At 46.9% G+C, this 16,994-nt stretch overlaps 1 protein-coding gene and 2 gene segments (V, D, J or C); all 3 read left to right on the top strand.

Moving 5' to 3' along the window:
* LOC122203328 (immunoglobulin lambda-1 light chain-like) overlaps nt 1-16,994 on the top strand; it is an 814,466-nt gene that overhangs the window by 18,364 nt on the left and 779,108 nt on the right. The gene's annotated exons all lie outside the window — the stretch shown is intronic.
* LOC122203962 lies at nt 6,453-7,160 on the top strand. The segment is given in 2 exon segments: nt 6,453-6,695; nt 6,817-7,160. Coding segments are annotated over 2 exon segments (390 nt in total).
* LOC122203331 overlaps nt 15,512-16,994 on the top strand; it is an 803,799-nt gene continuing 802,316 nt past the window's right edge. Inside the window, 2 exon segments of the V gene segment in view lie at nt 15,512-15,598; nt 15,716-16,045. Coding sequence covers nt 15,553-15,598; nt 15,716-16,045 — 376 coding nt within the window.

The following is a 16,994-nucleotide window of genomic DNA, read 5'->3' as shown; positions in this document are numbered from 1 at the left end:
TCTGGGGCTTTCTGCAGGACAGGGGCATCCAGCTGGGCAATCTTCCACTGACAGAAATCAAGGACTGGGCCCCTTGCGTCCAGTGGGGCCAGGGCAGGTGTGTCCGCTCAGGACCTGGAGGAGTCCCTGGACCTGGGGTTGTGTGTGGTCCCCACAGCTGCTGCTTCCAGGCCCACCCAGGGGGAACACAGCGCATCAGGAAGTCTCCGTGTCCAAGGGCCACAGACCCTGTGTGTGCACATGGAGAAGAGGTGGGTGTGGGTCTCATTTGCATGAGCAGCCCCTCCTTGTGACCCTGTGGACAGGGGATAAGACAGGCCAGGGGCAGTCCAGCCCCAGCTCTGTGGCCTAAGAAGGGGGTGTATCACCATGGCCTGGATCCCCGTCCTCCTCGTGCTCCTCTATCACTGCACAGGTAGGGATAGGATCCAGGGCACCAGGGTGGGCCCGCAGCCAGAGTCAAATCCCTGTGGCTCAGCTCCCTAATCTCATGTACCCTGTCTCTTGTCTTCCGTCTGCTGTGTCTGTGTTTGCAGGTTCCCTGTCCCAGCCTGTTGTGACTCAGCCAGCCGCCCTCTCTACATCTCTGGGAGCCACAGCCAGACTCACCTGCACCCTGAGCGGGGACATCAGTGTTGGAAGCTACTACATATACTGGTACCAACAGAATCCAGGGAGCCCTCCCCGGTATCTCCTGTACTACTACTCAGACTCCAGTACACAGTTGGGCCCTGGGGTCCCCAGCCGCTTCTCCGGGTCCAAAGATGCCTCGGCCAATGCAGGGCTTCTGCTCATCTCTGGGCTGCAGCCTGAGGACGAGGCTGACTATTACTGTGCAATCTGGCACAGTAGTGCTGGTCACAGTGACACAGACACATGGGGAAGTGGGACAAATATCTCAGCCTGCTCACATCCCTGCACTCTGACTCTCTTCCAGTTGAAAATAACTTGAATGCACACTGACTGTCTTTGGAAGTAGCTTCTAGGTCACAATACACTTCCTCCTCCCAGTGTCCTATTCAACTTCTTTGTACTGTCAGGAAAACAAACAAGCCAACAAACAAACAGGCATCAAAGAAACCCATGACAATGCCGACATTTTGTCTGGTGGTTAAAGTGTAAAACTCAGAGAATGTTGAGCTGGCCTTTTTCTCTTTACAAAGGCACATCCACTGTCTTAGTTTTCTGATCAGAGTCTTGACCATCGCATCAGGTGGACAGTCCTCCAGAATGTAGACTCTGTTCCTCCAGGGGTTGGGGCAGAGGCTCCCTTCCCTCCAGGTTCCTGTGCTCAGAGCTGGCTGAACAGCTGTGTGTTCCAGGTAGGATGTACTAAATAAGATTGGTGCCGAGGGAGGTCTCAGAACAGAAGAAATAGCAGGCACAGAGCTGGCTGGGCAACCAGGCCAGCTACTTGCCCCTTAAATTGTGACGTCAGGGGAGGGTGATTAGCCAGGGGAGAAACTTTAGGCGTCAACAAAACTCTCAGTAGTGCTTGTGAAGGTAACATGCAGCGCTCCTTCATTGCTACAAAATGCTGGTTCTGCTCTTGGCAAGGTGGGAAGTAGATCCCACAGATGTGAATTTACCAAAGCGGACACCATCAGGGACTTTGGGTACCCCTGTGGCTGGTTTCCTGAACTCCCAGGCCCTGACTCTGTCCTCCTCTCTTCTCCTGTGACATCAGGGCTCATCAGTGATCCAAGCAGCAGGGAGGCTGTGGGGCGACAGGGCAGGATGTCCCCTATCTGTGCACAAAGAAGTCCAGCCCTGTGTCTTTCCCGAAGGAAGTTCTTCCATCTGTGACAACATGGACGAACCTGCCAGATATTACCCTAGGAGGAATAAGCCCTACGGAGAAAGACAAATGCTATATGATCTCATTTATATGTGGAATTTACAAGAAAAATAATTTTAAAAATTACTGTCAAGTTTTACTGATGACGATGAATTAGAATAGGGTAACACATACCAGGACAAGAAAGATATTTGTATAAGTACAGCTTCTTACATATAATTTGATTTTGAACTGATAATTTATAGTGATGAGAATAAACACAACAAGATTTATTATTTTAATCACTCTGTATTGTGCAATTCAGAGATACTGAGTATACTCACAATGTTTGTAACCACCACAACTGTCCATTTCCAGAGCTTTTTCATCATCCCGAGCACCCAACAGGGGAATGGGTAATCTGGAATGGCAGAGGAGCCAGGCCCCAGGAACCCATGCCAATGCAGGAAGCAGCAGAGGGCAGAGGGCAGCTCCCATGGGGGCTCTTGGCAGATGTGGCCTGACGCAGCTGAGAGAGTCTTTAGGCTGGGCTTCTTCCCCCAGATTGACCATGTGGATGCATGCTGACCACCATGGCATGCGTACCAACGTGTCCCATTGCAAGGTGTCCAAGAATACCAGCTTTCTCTCCCAGAATGTGTCAGGAACACCAGTGAGAACCTTAGGATCTCGATTGGGTCACCTGCTGTATGATTCATGCATATGCCTATCTGAATCCCCTCCAAACTCCGTGTCACTTCTCCTCTAGGAACCTTGCAAAGGCCCTGTTTTCAGTGTACTTGCTCCCTGGTGGTCAAGGGCAACTTGCATTACCTTCTGGTCTTTGTATTCTGTGACATCTATCTATGTGTGGCTTTCTAGGCCAGTTTCATACTGTTTGTATTCCTAGAACTTTGTTATAAATTTAAGCAGGAAGTATGGTGCCTCCAGATATTTATTCTTCTTTCTCAAGAAAGCTTGGGCAATTTTAGGTCTTTTTCTGCCTCTATACAAAAGTCAGGACTTTTTTTTCTATTTGTGTGAAAAATATCATAGGAATTTTCATAGGAAGCCTTGAATCTATAGATTGTTTTGGGTAGTATGGACATTTTAAGGTCACTTTTGTTGTGGAAAACACTGGATATCGGAATTCTGGATGAAATACATAATACACACAGTTTCCATTATCTGCAATAGTCACAGATAAGATTCAGATTATTCTGTGACTTCTCATGTGCTTCAGCATTTTGTAGTGATGGATGTGAATTGATAACTTTTCTCTTAAGTTTTAGGTCTTCTTCTTCATCTTGAAATCTGATGCATATAATTACACATTAACCACTGTCTCAAGAATAAATTTGGCTAATAGAATTGGATTTAATATGAATCTTTTTTGACATTTATTTATTTTTGAGGGGGTGCAGAGAGAGAGGGAAACAGAGGAACAGAAGCAGGCTTGGCATTGATAGCAGAAAGTCCGATGCAGGGCTTGAACTCAGAAACTGTGCGATCACGACCTGAGCTGAAATCGAAAGTCAGATGCTTAATGGACTGAGACACCCAGGTGCCCCGAATTTACTATAAATCTTTACGTCTGATGTGAGTTAAGTCTCTGAACACAGTTGATGACAAAGAAAGCAATGGCCGTATACGTATCACGAAACAATCTACTAACCATTCAGAAATGAGCATTGGATCACATTCTTATTCCACAGTGGGATGAAGTCCAATTTTGTGGCTTTTCTTTCACCTTTTCTCCAGAAATTGTATGTTTTTCCAAAGAACCCTTTTGGTTCTTTCTGCTGCATAGCGACTACACAAGGCAAGGGTATTTTATAATTCCTCAAGATGGTCACACAATGTTTTCAGACAGTGCCATTTTCGTTCAGATTCTTTTTTTCCCTAATGTTTGGAGAAATCTCATAATTTAATGGTGATATGATTATCTTCCCCTCAAAACCAGCAGTTACATTGTTGCTACTTCAGATAATAGATGGCTTCCAAGAGCAAATGAGGGTGACTTCCACAGCCTGGGGTGCCTCTGGTGTAGACTCCCCCACCTCTGGTCTTCTGCCCCATGGCTATCAGGAGACAGGGACTAGGACTGAGTCAGAAGAGACCCTGTTTGTTCATACCCAGCGCGGGCTTTGAAATTTCCAGTGGACTCACTCCTGGAGGACTGACCACTAAGTTTCTCCAAAGAGACAAGAGGCCATTTCATTGGGGAGTGCAGAAAATATTCCCAGGGATGGGGTACATGTGGAATGAACTAGAAGCATGGCCAGGATGTGAGAAGCAGATGCATGCCCTCAGTCTGCCTTTCCAGGGAAGAAACTTGGGACTGAGGCCACCAGGGACATGGAGGAGATGACTCGGGGCAAGATGTCACCCTGTCACTCAGTGTCCCAGGCTCCCTGCAGTCATTGATTCTGTGTAGTCCCAATATATGCCTCTTTCAAGGTCTCCCCCAAGGGACATCAGGGTGACCAAGGGGCAGTAAAAGAGAGGAAGTTAATTTGCATGAAGCACCTCTCCTCCTCATAGGTCTGCAGACATGAAAAGGCCCAGTGGAGACCCCAATCCAACCCAAGAATCTGAGGAGGCAAGACCTGTGAGGATCCCCACCATGGCCTGGATGGTGTTTCTTCTCAGGTTCCTTGCTTATGGCTCAGGTCAGGGGAAGAGACTGCTTTCTTGGAGGGCACATAAAATCAAGGTTTCAGGGTGACCCTTGCCTCTCATAATAACACATGTGCCTCCTTCTGGTTTTAGGAACCAATTCTCATACTGTGGTTATCCAAGAGCCATCACAGTCAGTGTCTGCAGGAGGCATGGTGACACTCACCTGTGACTAGCTCTGGGTCAGTATCTATCAATAACATCCCTGGCTGGTACCAACAGACTCCAGGCAGGGGTGCCCACCCCCTTATCTACCACAAACAATCACCTGTCTCGGGTCTTTGATCACTTCTCCAGGTCCATCTCCAGGAACAAAGCCATCCTCACCATCACAGGGGCCAGCTTGAGGATGAGGCAGATTAGCACTGTATGCTGTCTCCGGGTAGTGGCATTCCACAGTGATCTCAATCTATGGAGAAGTGCAAGCAGGGCTCAGAATGTCTCAGCCCTGAGCAGCAGGGAAGCAAGCGAGGGGGAGGATGGTCAACACCACCATGGGAAGGGAGGCTCCCTAGCCTGATTCTGCTGTGCAGTGGTTCATCCCAATGTGCCCATCCCATCTCTCCCAGTGTGTGTCCATCTCACCAGTGTGACCCCAAGACTGGGCTTCCTTTCTACATCTGCACATATAATGAAGGGGAGGGGGTTCAGCACCTAAATATATCAACAAATGGTCAGAGTCAGCAACCTCAGCAACCTGCTCCCTGTGAGATGCTTATTCAAATGACATTAAGAGCCATGTTGTCATTCAATAATCTGCTGATGGGGACCAACTGAATAAGTTATGAAGGCCAAGCCGTCAGTCAGGCAAATACTGTAACACCCACATCCTTCCTATGGGGGACAGAAGGCGTCGCTGTAGCCCTGGTTGTCTGTGATGTTTCCAGGCCTCTCAACATGTCACACCATGGTCTCAGTTTGACACGGGGTCAACAGACCCATCACCTGCCTTCCATCTGCTCTCCCACCTGACTTCCCCTGTGTCAGTCAAGGCATTCCTGTCTCTGTGGGCATCACCCTGTAGCCACCTAACTCTCTGGACCATCACTCCCTCTCCCACAGCCTGCGGTCCATTCAGTTACCTCCCTCTGTCCCACTTGGGGACACAACCCATTTCACCCTTCCTGTTTTCTCTGCTGTCATCTTCCTCCAACCATCCCCCGGGGTTGCCTTCTATTTCTCCTTGCCCCAAAATCTGTCTTAGAACTTCCTGCAGAACTAAATCTCTAATGAGCAGCACTGACCAGGAGAAGCCCAGCTGGAATGAAAAGACTCCCAGCACAGGGATAGGAGGTTGCAGGATGGCTCCGCAGTGGTCCTACTGGACTCCCGGGCCCTGCTCAGTCCCCATACCCTCAGCAGCCTCATCAGAGTTTGTGGAGTCCTTTCTGCCATGCTCAAGAAAGGCACAAATTTCCATAATCTGTGTTCTTCTCTGTGAAGGTTTGTGACCGCTCACCAAGTTCCTGTTCACTCATCACCCAGAGTCAGCCTGCCCCCTAGGAGCCCCCTGTGGGGGCAGATCCCCTGCTCTCTGTTCCCTGCATCTTGTCATCAGCTCCACCGGGATTCCTAGACTGTCCTGGGTCAAGATTGCTCCTGTTCTTCCCACAATAGCCCCGCCCAAGGAAAAACCCGGTTCAGGGAGAGAACACCAGGACTGCACCTCCATCCTTCTCTGAAGGGTTTGTCTCACGTGGCGGAAGCACAAACATCAGGGACGCAGGTAAAGGAGAGCATTGGGAGCAGTGGGAAAGAATGAGAAAGTGGAAAGAATGAGACGTTTGCCCGGAGAGCAGTAGGGGTTGCTGTGAGATCATGTCTAAGGGTTTCTGCAGGATGGGGGATCCAGCTGGCAGTCCTGCACTGACAGGAGGCCCCAGGTCTGGGCCCCCGTGTTTCCTGTGGGGACAGGGCAGGTGTGTCCCATCAGGGCCTGGTGGAATCCCCTGGACTTTGGCCTGTGTGTGATCCCCGCAGCTGCTGCCTCCTGGCCCACCCAGGGGGAACGCAGTGCATCAGGAAGTCTCCGTGTCCAAGGGCCACAGACCCTGTGTGTGCACATGGAGAAGAGGCAGGGGTGGGTCCCATTTGCATGAGCAGCTCCTCCTCTCTGAGGCCTGTGCACAGGGGATAAGAGAAGCCCGAGGTAGACAAACCCTAGCTCTGGGCCTAAGAAGGGGGTGTGTCACCATGGCCTGGATCCCCGTCCTCCTCGTGCTCCTCTATCACTGCACAGGTAGGGACAGAATGCAGAGCACCAGGGTGGGCCCACAGCCAGAGTCAAATCCCTGTGGCTCAGCTCCCTAATCTCATGTACCCTGTCCCTTCTCTTCCATCTGCTGTGTCTGTGTTTGCAGGTTCCCTGTCCCAGCCTGTCGTGACTCAGCCAGCCTCCCTCTCTGCATCTCTGGGAACAACAGCCAGACTCACCTGCACCCTGAGCAGGAACATCAATGTTGGAAGCTATAACATATACTGGTACCAACAGAATCCAGGGAGCCCTCCCCGGTATCTCCTGTACTACTACTCAGACTCCAGTACACAGTTGGGACCTGGGGTCCCCAGCCGCTTCTCTGGGTCCAAAGATGCCTCGGCCAATGCAGGGTTTCTGCTCATCTCTGGGCTGCAACCTGAGGACGAGGCTGACTATTACTGTGCTATATATCATGGCAGTGGGAGCAGCTATCGTTACTCACAGTGAATCAGATAAGCAGGAAGTGAGACAAAAACCCCTGCATCTCTTTTATTGAGAAGCTTCAGTGGAGACTTGTGTATGGGACAGTCCACTGTGGGAACACCTGTCTTTGAGGAGGAAGGAGTGACACAGTGCTATTGCCTGAGACAGCACAGGCATCCTAGGAGTGCACACTGGTGAGGGAATAGAGCCCAGTACACATGCCCCAGGGTCTACAATAGGTAGACCCTTTATGATTATACAAACCCAGTTGGAGGTTTTAGTCACATTCGGTTTGCAGAAATGACTGAGTTTAGATCTCATAGCTGAAGCCCAAAGGGTATCTGTGTCTTGCTAAAGGGTCAATTAGGGAACATAAAAAAAAGTCTACGGTTTGATTGAACGACCTTCCTCCCCCTGGGACTGGGCAACATAAGGATGGTTTTCCTGGAAAGAAACCTGGTCATGGCTACTCTGCCTTCATTCTCTCTTAGGACCTCTGGCTTCAATACTCATATGCCTAATTGTTGCCCCCTCCCCCCGCCAATTTAATCCACTTTTGAACTTTGTGTCCTCCAGAATGCAACAATTCCATATACGAATGATGGTTCAACAAGGATTCTAGCCCGGAGCACCAGAGGATCCACTCCTCCTAAATCCCATGGACCAGGCCACCAAGGAATTTCACTCAAATCACCTGTCAGCATGTTAGTATAATACCATGCTCTGGTCTATAAGTGTACAGAACCCCAGACGGACAGACAAGTTTATGTATGGACAGCACACCCCCACTGTTCAACATGAGCCGCTACTGAAGATGAGACCTCTGCCCAAATGGCAAGGATTTGTCATTGTTGGTCTAGCAAGCGGGAACATAGACGCCAGTTTTAGGCGACAGGCTTGAGCAATGGTCACCTGAGTATGGTAGAAGGTCCCACAGTTACGAGTGGGCTGGATGCAAACAGGCCCGTTAGACAAGTCACCTCAAAATATCTATAAGCCCTAGCTGACTCCTACCCAGACACAGGTACCAAAAAAGGAAAAAAAAAAAAGCCAAATATTTCACACCTCCTTACCTTCCACTCTTGACCACAGCCCCCACCACTGCCTCCTGGGAGACCATCTCTGCTTTGCTGTCCTGCCTGTTGCTCCCTTACAGTGTATTCCCTAAACTTCTATCTCCTTTGCTCTGCTTGGGTGAATTCTTTCACCACCCATGCTGCTGGCCTACACCTGATTGGGTTGCCCAACAATCCAAAGTTTACTCCTAAATTAGTCTAAGAAAGCAAAAACCTTTGTTGCACAGGTGGTAAGGAGGCTGTAGTGAAAATGGCATCCCCAGTCTCACGGGTAGTTATGACACAACGGTGCCACAGGCCCACTAAACTGGGACACTGGGCTGGTGCTCCTGGAATAGACTTTCCAGCACAAACAAACTTGAAGGTTGAGGTGACAAATGTTTCCTAGGGTCTGGAAACTCTCATGACTAACTCCCCCAACAGCAGGCCCATCTGGACCAAGAGAGAGACAGAGGCATAGACAGACAGAGGGAGAATGTTCTCCAGTCTGTTTGGTTGGCCAAAGAGTTGCACCCAAACAGGTACATTTTCCAGATTGTGAACACCAGGCAGAATATGCTCACTAGTCATAAAGCCAAGATATTAAGGTCATACAAGATGAAAGAGAAATCCACATCTGTTTATAATAATAATAATAATTATTATTATTATTATTATTATTCGTTTATTCTGGCTAGGCCTTGGTTTCTTGCAGCCACACTAATCCCTAGGAGGGATGTGGCACGGGGTTGGGAACTGAGGGGTGCTTTACAGTATACCTTGTTTCATGGAAGTTTTCCTGAGATTGACAGATTACCTAGTATCAATCTAATTTATTCCGCGACCAATTTATACTAACACATGTGTCTTCTTGAAGTGCTGAGTGCTCTAAATGCTTTGAAGACCTAAGCTCTGGGGAACTAGATGGCTCAGTTGGTTAAGCATTCCCACGTTGGCTCAGGTGATGATCTCATGGTTCATGGGTTCGACCCCATATCGGGCTCTGTACTGACAGCTGAGAGCCTGGTACCTGCTTCCAATTCTGTGTCTCCATCTCTCTATCTGCCCTTCCCCCGCTCACACTCTGTCTCTCTCTCTCAAAATAAATAAATAAACACAGACAGTGTAAAGGTGGGGAATGCACAGAAGCCTGAGACAAAGGAGAGGTGACAGGGTGCGCATCCAAGAGGGTGTGACATTTTTCTGCTCAGGAGACTAGAGAGCAGGATGCAGCCATTTTAGCCTGTAGCAGACCCACACTTACCCACCCCAGTGAGCGAAGCAGCACCACCAAATGGAGAATGGAGCCATTACACAGAGCCCTATCCATCTGCAACCTCTGGGCACATCCCCCAGAACAAGGCAAACCCCTTCCATGCGCTGAATCTGGGGACCATATTGTGCTACAAAGTTTCAGCTCTAGGAGAAACTGGATCTAGCTTCTTTCAATTTCATTTTGTTTGCTTGTTCGTTTGTTCTTTTGTTTGCTCCAGTTTTTATTGTTGTTTTTATTTCTTTTCTTTCTTGGATAAAAAAAGAGCAAAACTTTTTACTCTGTTTTATTTTCTTCATTTTGTATAATTTTATTTTTTTAAAAATATTGTAAATTTGTAAACTGTTTTTCTTTTCTCTTTTTTCTCTTTTCCATCAAAGATCTCTCCTCAAGCAGACCAAGACACATCTAGCATCCAGCTTCCTTTCTTTCCTTATTTTTAAACATTTGTTTAATTTTAATTTTTAATTTTAATTTATTCTTATTTTTTCCCCAAAGTGACAAGATGGAGAAATTCACCCCAAAAGAATGTAAAAGGAGAAATGATGTGCAGGGATATAATCAACACAGATATAAGTAAGATATCTAAATTAGAATTTAAAACCATGATTATAAGAATTCTAGCTGAGATTGAAAAAAACATAGTAGACCCCTGAGAATCCCTTTATGCAGAGACAAAAGAACTAAAATCTAGTCAAGCCCAAGATGTAAATGCTGTAACTGAGATGCAATCTTGAATGGATGCCATGACAGTGAGGATGAATGAAACAGAGCACAATCAGTGTTACGGAAGATAAAATTATGGAAAATAATCATGCCGAAAAAAAGAGAAAAACAAAGGCAAAAGATCACAATACAGGATTTAGAGAACTCAGGGACTTACTAAGAGGAATACGTTCATATCATGGGTATCCCAGAAGATGAAGAGAGAGAAAAAGGGGGAGAACATATATGTGAGCAAATTATGGCTGAAAAGTTCCTTAATCTAGGGAAGGTACAGACATCAAAATCCAAAAGGACAGAGAGCACAAATTAGATTCAACAAATAATGACCATTACCAAGGCATATCATAGCTAAATTCACAAAATACACAGAAAAACTAAGAGTCGTGAAAGCAGCATGGGGGAAAAGGTCCTTAACCTCTAAGGGAAGACAGATCAAGGTCGCAGCAGATCTGTCCACAGAAATTTGGAAGGCCAGAAAGGAGTGTCAGGATATACTCAATGGGCTGAATGGGAAAAATATGTAGCCAAGAATCTTTCCTCCAGGAAGACTGTCATTCAGAATGTAAGGAGAGATAAAGAGTTAACAGGGAAACAGAAACTAAAGGAATTTGTGACCACTAAACAAATCCTTCAAGAAATTTTAAGGGGGAGACTCTGAAGGAGAAGACTCCAGGGTTCCCAGCCTCTTCACTGGATCCAAAGATGCCTTGGCCAAAGCAGGGCTTCTGCTCCTCTCTGGGTCGCAGCCTGGGGACGAGGCTGACTATTACTGTGCTACAGCTCATGGCAGTGGGAGCGGCTTTCATTGCTCACAGCGTCTCAGATAGTGAGCAAGCGAGAGAAAATACCTGTGCACAAAGATCATGATTCCCAGCATCTTTTCAGTATGAAACTTACCTGGAGACACATGCAGATGGGATTCTTCTGCAGAAAGATCTTTCCTTGAACAGGGAAAATAGAAATGCTCATGTTTGAATGTAATGTGAGAAAAAATTGGGCATCCCGGGAAGACACTGACAGTTGACATAACAGAGGCCAACCGCAAGTCCCCACGGAGTCTGGAGAAGATGCGCAGGAATAAATACTGTGTCTGCACCTGAACGTGCTGCCCAGCAAACATTCATCCACACATCAGTGTCACCATGTGGTCCTTAAAGGGCTTTGTGTCACTACTGATGTACCCACAGGTGATATATGGACAATAACCCTAGTCATAGTCAAAGTGCCCTCTGTCTGAACCAGCTATTGTGAATCTGGACCAGATCCTGCAGACTCTCCCTGCCAACACCCCCAAACCCTCCCTCCTCTTTTCCCATCTGTTCCCGTGTCCCTCAGACGCTCAGTCTCTATCTCTGGCTCTTCAGGTCTGACCTCCATCTCCACATTAGGATTTCAGAGGAAACTAGAAGTGATCTTGCTGTAGTTTCCTATCTCCAGGGTCCATCCCTCGGGAGGAAAATGGACAGAACATACAGCTGCATGTAGTCCCCTCACATTCCCTTCCGGTTCTCGGACAACTGGGGAGTCTCCTGCCCCTCTGTCAACCCCTTTGGATCAGACCCCCAAGCAGCTTCACCTCCATCCCTGCCCCATTACACAGGAGTGTCTGTGTTTGGAAGAAGCAAACCTCTCCCAGCCTGTGCTGACCCACATCTGCACCCTGAGAAGTGACACCATATATAGGCACTGGCAGAAGGCAAAGAGCCATCCCTGGTTTCTGCTGAGATTCAAATCAGAGTCAGATGCACTCCAGGGATCTTGGGCCTCCTATCATTTTCCGGATCTGAAGATGCTTTGACCAGTTCAGGTTTTCTGATATCTCTGGACTCCAGCATGAGGAGAAGCTGACTATTACTGTCTCATATGCCAGGATAGTGCTAATGCTTATGTAGTGCGTCAGTCCCATTGGGAAGTGAGACAAAATCTCCCTTCACTCTCTGGGTCTGGTGACGTTACCTTTCAGGTGGCTCAGGGGGTAACTTCTGTGCTCAGATCTTCAACAGACCCTCCGTTGTCTCAGAGACAGATGATGTGACACTGTCATATCCTTTCCTTCAGTTATATTTTTACACTGATGACCCATTCTCACAGTGTTCATGTTTTCAAAGGCAAACTTTGTTGTTCAGAGGTAAAAAAAATATTCAGTGGAGATGTCCGAGAACAAAAGGTGTTGATTCCCAATCAGCTCTAGGGCTCAGTCGCAGATGGTTTGGGTCTGATTGCTTCAATTCTGGGCTTCAGGTTGCAAAAACAGAATGAGGAGATAAATGGTAGTCTACATAGAGGCAATAAACCATCAATATATAAAAATAAAAGCAGTTCCATTTATAGTGATATGATTATGCAATTTTTAAGGATGTATTTTGGAAAAATTGAAAGCCTTGTATATGGAAAACTACAAAGCATCGTAAGAGAAATTAGAGAAAACTGGGATGAATGAATAGATATTCCTTGCTTGTGGATCAATATGCTGAATTGGGTTAAGGTAAGAATTCTTTCTTTTCTTTTAAGTTTGTTTTTCAGAGAGAGAGAGAGAGAGAGAGAAAGAAAGAAAGAGGGAAAGAGAGAGAGAAACCCAAGCAGACTCTGCACTGTCATCACAGAACCCTCTGATGGGCTCGATGCCATGAACCGTGAGACCATAACGTGTGCAGAAATCATGAATAGTACGCTGTGCCACCCTGGTGCCCCAGAAATCATTCTTTCTAAAATTGTCATTCAGTAGCTGGTGTCAATAGCACCCTAGTACAAAACAGACAAAAAATGGAATATGTCACGCAAATATCAAGAAAACTATTTCAAAGAAAATATTAAAAAAACAGTATTCAGTTATATACATGTATCACAAGAAATACACACAATGATGAAATGGGGTGTATTGTGGGGATGCAAGGCCAGTTTTATATTAAAAAATCAGTCAATGTAATCTCCAATATTAACAAGCTAAATAAGAAAAAACCCTGGGGCACCAATTTGGCTCAGTTAAGCATAGGACTCTTGATTTCAGCTCAGGTCATGATCTCAGGGTTCCTGAGGTCAATGCTCCATGGGGCTCCACGCTGACAACATGGAACCTGCTTGAGATCCTTTCTCTCCTCTTCTCTCTCCCCCTCCCCAGCTCAAGCTATCATTCTCTCTCTAAATAAATAAATGAATACACTGAATTTTAAAAATTATTTTAAAAAAACCTGGTCTTATCAATCAATACAGAAAGAGCATTTCACACAATGCAAAACCTATTCATGACAAAGAATGAGAATGATTGAATGAATGAATGAATGAATGAAAAAGACAACACTTCTCAGAGAATGAAAATAGAAGAGCACATCCTCAGCTTGATAAAGAAAATGATGAAACACCACAGCTAACACACACTGAAGTAAAGCTCTGAAAGCTTTTCCCCCAGGGTGGCAACCAAGGTCATCATGTTCAGTCTCAACACTGCTGTTAGCCATAGGGCTGGATGTGCCTGACCAAACCATAAGGCAAGTCAAACAATGAGAGGCATACAGACGAAGGAGAACAAGAGCCAATTGTCCCTATTTTCAGGCCAGAGGATGATATACGGGAAAAATACAAAGGGACCTATGAATATGTATGCAAATATATGAATTCAAAGGGTAATAAGCAATTTTGGGAAGGTGGCAGAGCACAAGATCAATGTAGAAAGATCATTTAGTTGCGTCTGTATGAGGAATAAACTTGTGAAAAACAATGTAAGAATAAAACTTCAAACCACTCCATGATGAAGTATTTGGGTGAATATTTAACAAAACATGTACAGGACATGGATGCTGAAATCTCGACAATGCTGGGAAATGTGATCAAAGGGGATCCAACCCGTGGAGGGATATGTGGTGTTTAAGGATTAGAAGAGTCGGGGTGCCTGGGTGGCTCAGTCGGTAAAGCGGCCGACTTTGGCTCAGGTCATGATCTCTCGATCCGTGAGTTCGAGCCCCGCGTCGGGCTCTGTGCTGACAGCTCAGAGCCTGGAGCCTGTTTCAGATGCTGTGTCTCCCTCTCTCCATTCATGCTCTGTCTCTCTCTGTCTCAAAAATAAATAAACGTTTAAAAAAAATTAAAAAAAAAAGGATTAGAAGAGTCAATATAGTAGAGATGACAATTCTTCCCAACTTGTAGAGAAGTGTAATTCAATTCCTATCACAAGACAGAGTGGTGTGGATGGAAGGTAGACACAGTGGCCAATGTAACAGAACAGAAAACTCAGAACCAAACTCACAAAAGCATGGATAAGAAATACTTATGGATACTTATGGATAAGAAAACCTTATTGACAAGGTTGCAGAAGGCTTTCAGAGGAGGAAGGATGGCCTTTGAACAAATGTCCACAGAACCACTGGATATCCATCGAGAGAAATGAATCTCACCGAAAACTCTGACTTCATAAAAAAATTCACTAAAAGGATTATTGACATACTGTAAAGTATACAGTTGAAAACATAAAAATGGAAAAAGTCGTCAGGCTCTAGGGTTTGTATAAACATGTTTAGATAAGACCTCATTAGCACAAGCCATAAAAAAACTGATACATTGGACTTCATCAAAGATAAATTCATTGTTTTCCCTTTCCTTGATAAATCACTTAGCCAATAAATGAGCGAAAAAATCGCAGATTAAAACAAAACCCAATTTATTGGACACTCGTTGGCATCCATCGTTACAGTGCATAGGAGCTGAAAAACATTCCCAAGGTTTACAGATGCTACCTCGCACACCAGTGCAGGGATATGAAGTCTGCAGCATCTTCTGCCAGATGTCAATAACTTACCACTAACGGGAGGTAATGTTTGCATCTCACAGAGACCAGGACTCCTTCTGAGAGTGCAAAATACTGCAGTCATCACAGGCGGTACTATGGGATCACGTTGGCCATGATTCAGCTCAATGATGTGTGAACAAAAGGAGCTGAGGAAACCAGCTGGGCTCTCAGGGCTGTTGGACACAGTGAGGTATGTGCCTGTCAGCCAAGAGGGGGCGCTGTGGGAGTACCCTGTGGTGTCTTCACAACTGCTCAGAGCCTGGGCCTGGGGACTGGGCTCTGGGCTCCCTGATGGGAAGTCGACACGTGTCCCTTCTGCTGTGGTAAGGTCCCCTGAACAGGAACCTGTGCGTTGTGCATGCAGGTGCTTCCTCCCAGGGGTCTCCCCAGTGGTGAAGCCAACCTCCATCGTCCCCAGGGTGTGTCCTTCATCTGGGCTGAAGCACCAGGGTTCAGAGAGGGGCTGGGCAGTCACTAGATGGACTTCATTTGCATGGACAGCTCCTCCTGTGGCAGAGGGTGGAGGAGAAAAGGAGGCCCGGGGCAGCCCAGCCCAGTGTGGGTACTAGGGTCTATGTCACCATGGCTTGGACTCTTCTAGTCCTCATGCTTGTGTCTCAATGGACAGGTAGGGGCTTGCCTCAGGGACACAGGGGGATCTCAAAGGGTGCTTGCCATGCTCAGCATCCTGGGACATTTTCCCCGCATTTCTGGTTCCATCAGTGACGAGTGTTTGTGTTTGCAGGTTCCCTGTCCCAGCCTGTGCTGACACAGCCGTCCTCCCTGTCTGCATCTCCGGGAACAACAGCCAGACTCACCTGCACCCTGAGCAGTGGCTACAACGTTGGCGGCTACCACATATACTGGTACCAGCAGAAACAAGGGACCTCTCCCCGGTATCTACTGAGGTTCTACTCAGACTCAAATAAGCACCAGGGCCCTGGGGTCCCCAGCCGCTTCTCCGGGTCCAAAGATGCCTCAGCCAATGCAGGGCTTCTGCTCATCTCTGGGCCGCAGCCTGAGGACGAGGCTGACTATTACTGTGCTACAGGTTATGGCAGTGGGAGCAGCTTTGGTTACTCACAGTGTCTCAGATAACGAGGAAGTGAGACCAAAACACCCTGGGTCCACACTCCTTGTCTCTGAGCCTCTTTTATTGAGAAGCTTCTGTGGAGGCTCCTATAGGGGAGAGTCCTCTATGGTGAGACCTGTCCTTGAGGAGTTTGAAGTGACACACAAGAAATTTAATAGAGAACATATGGGAATCAACATAGACCTAGAAATTCAAAAGACACCCAGGCAAAAATGAGGTCTATGTTTTTCTGAATTACATGGATGAGGTAGGGGTCTAGTATTCAATGCAAAGAAATACACTTCACAGACAGAAGAAGAAGAGTAGAGTAGATGTTTCATAAACAATATGTGCAGGGCCCCTGGGAAGCGATGGGACACAGAGGGCTGTGACTAAACAGGCTTTGCTGCCCCTTTGCCCCATCTGCCCCACCCCATCCATATCCTAGGGCAGTTGTCTGTGGTGCCAGCTGTCTTCCCGGAACAGGTGCTACCACTGAATTTTTAGCCAGTTGAAGAGACATGAAGAGCTTTTCTTGAGTGTATGGGCATTGACTGCTTTTTAACTCAAAATGACCGTCATGCCAGGATGCCTGGGTGGCTCTGTCTGTTAAGCGTCTAATTTCTGCTCGATCATGGTCTCATGGTTCGTGGGATCGAGCCCTGTGTGGGGCTTTGTGCTGACAGTTTGGAGCCTGGAAGCTGCTTCAGATTCTGTGTCTCCCTCTCTCTCTGCCCCTCCCCCACCGATGCTCTGTTGCTCTCTGTCTCAAAAGTAAGTAAACACGCGAACATTTTTAAAAAATAATAAATAAAAAAACTTCATGCCCAGTGGCTCATCGAGGGGAGGCCTGCCCTTGTGTCCTGCAGTTCCGGTAAGAATTTGCTATGGCTGAGGTCAAAAGGTTGCTGTCTGCATGATTCTCTTGGATTTTGACGGTTCCCCATCTCAC

Source organism: Panthera leo, chromosome D3 (assembly GCF_018350215.1).
Source record: "Panthera leo isolate Ple1 chromosome D3, P.leo_Ple1_pat1.1, whole genome shotgun sequence".
In the NCBI taxonomy this organism is placed as follows: Eukaryota; Metazoa; Chordata; class Mammalia; order Carnivora; family Felidae; genus Panthera; species Panthera leo.
This window is presented reverse-complemented; position numbering and strand designations above follow the sequence as displayed.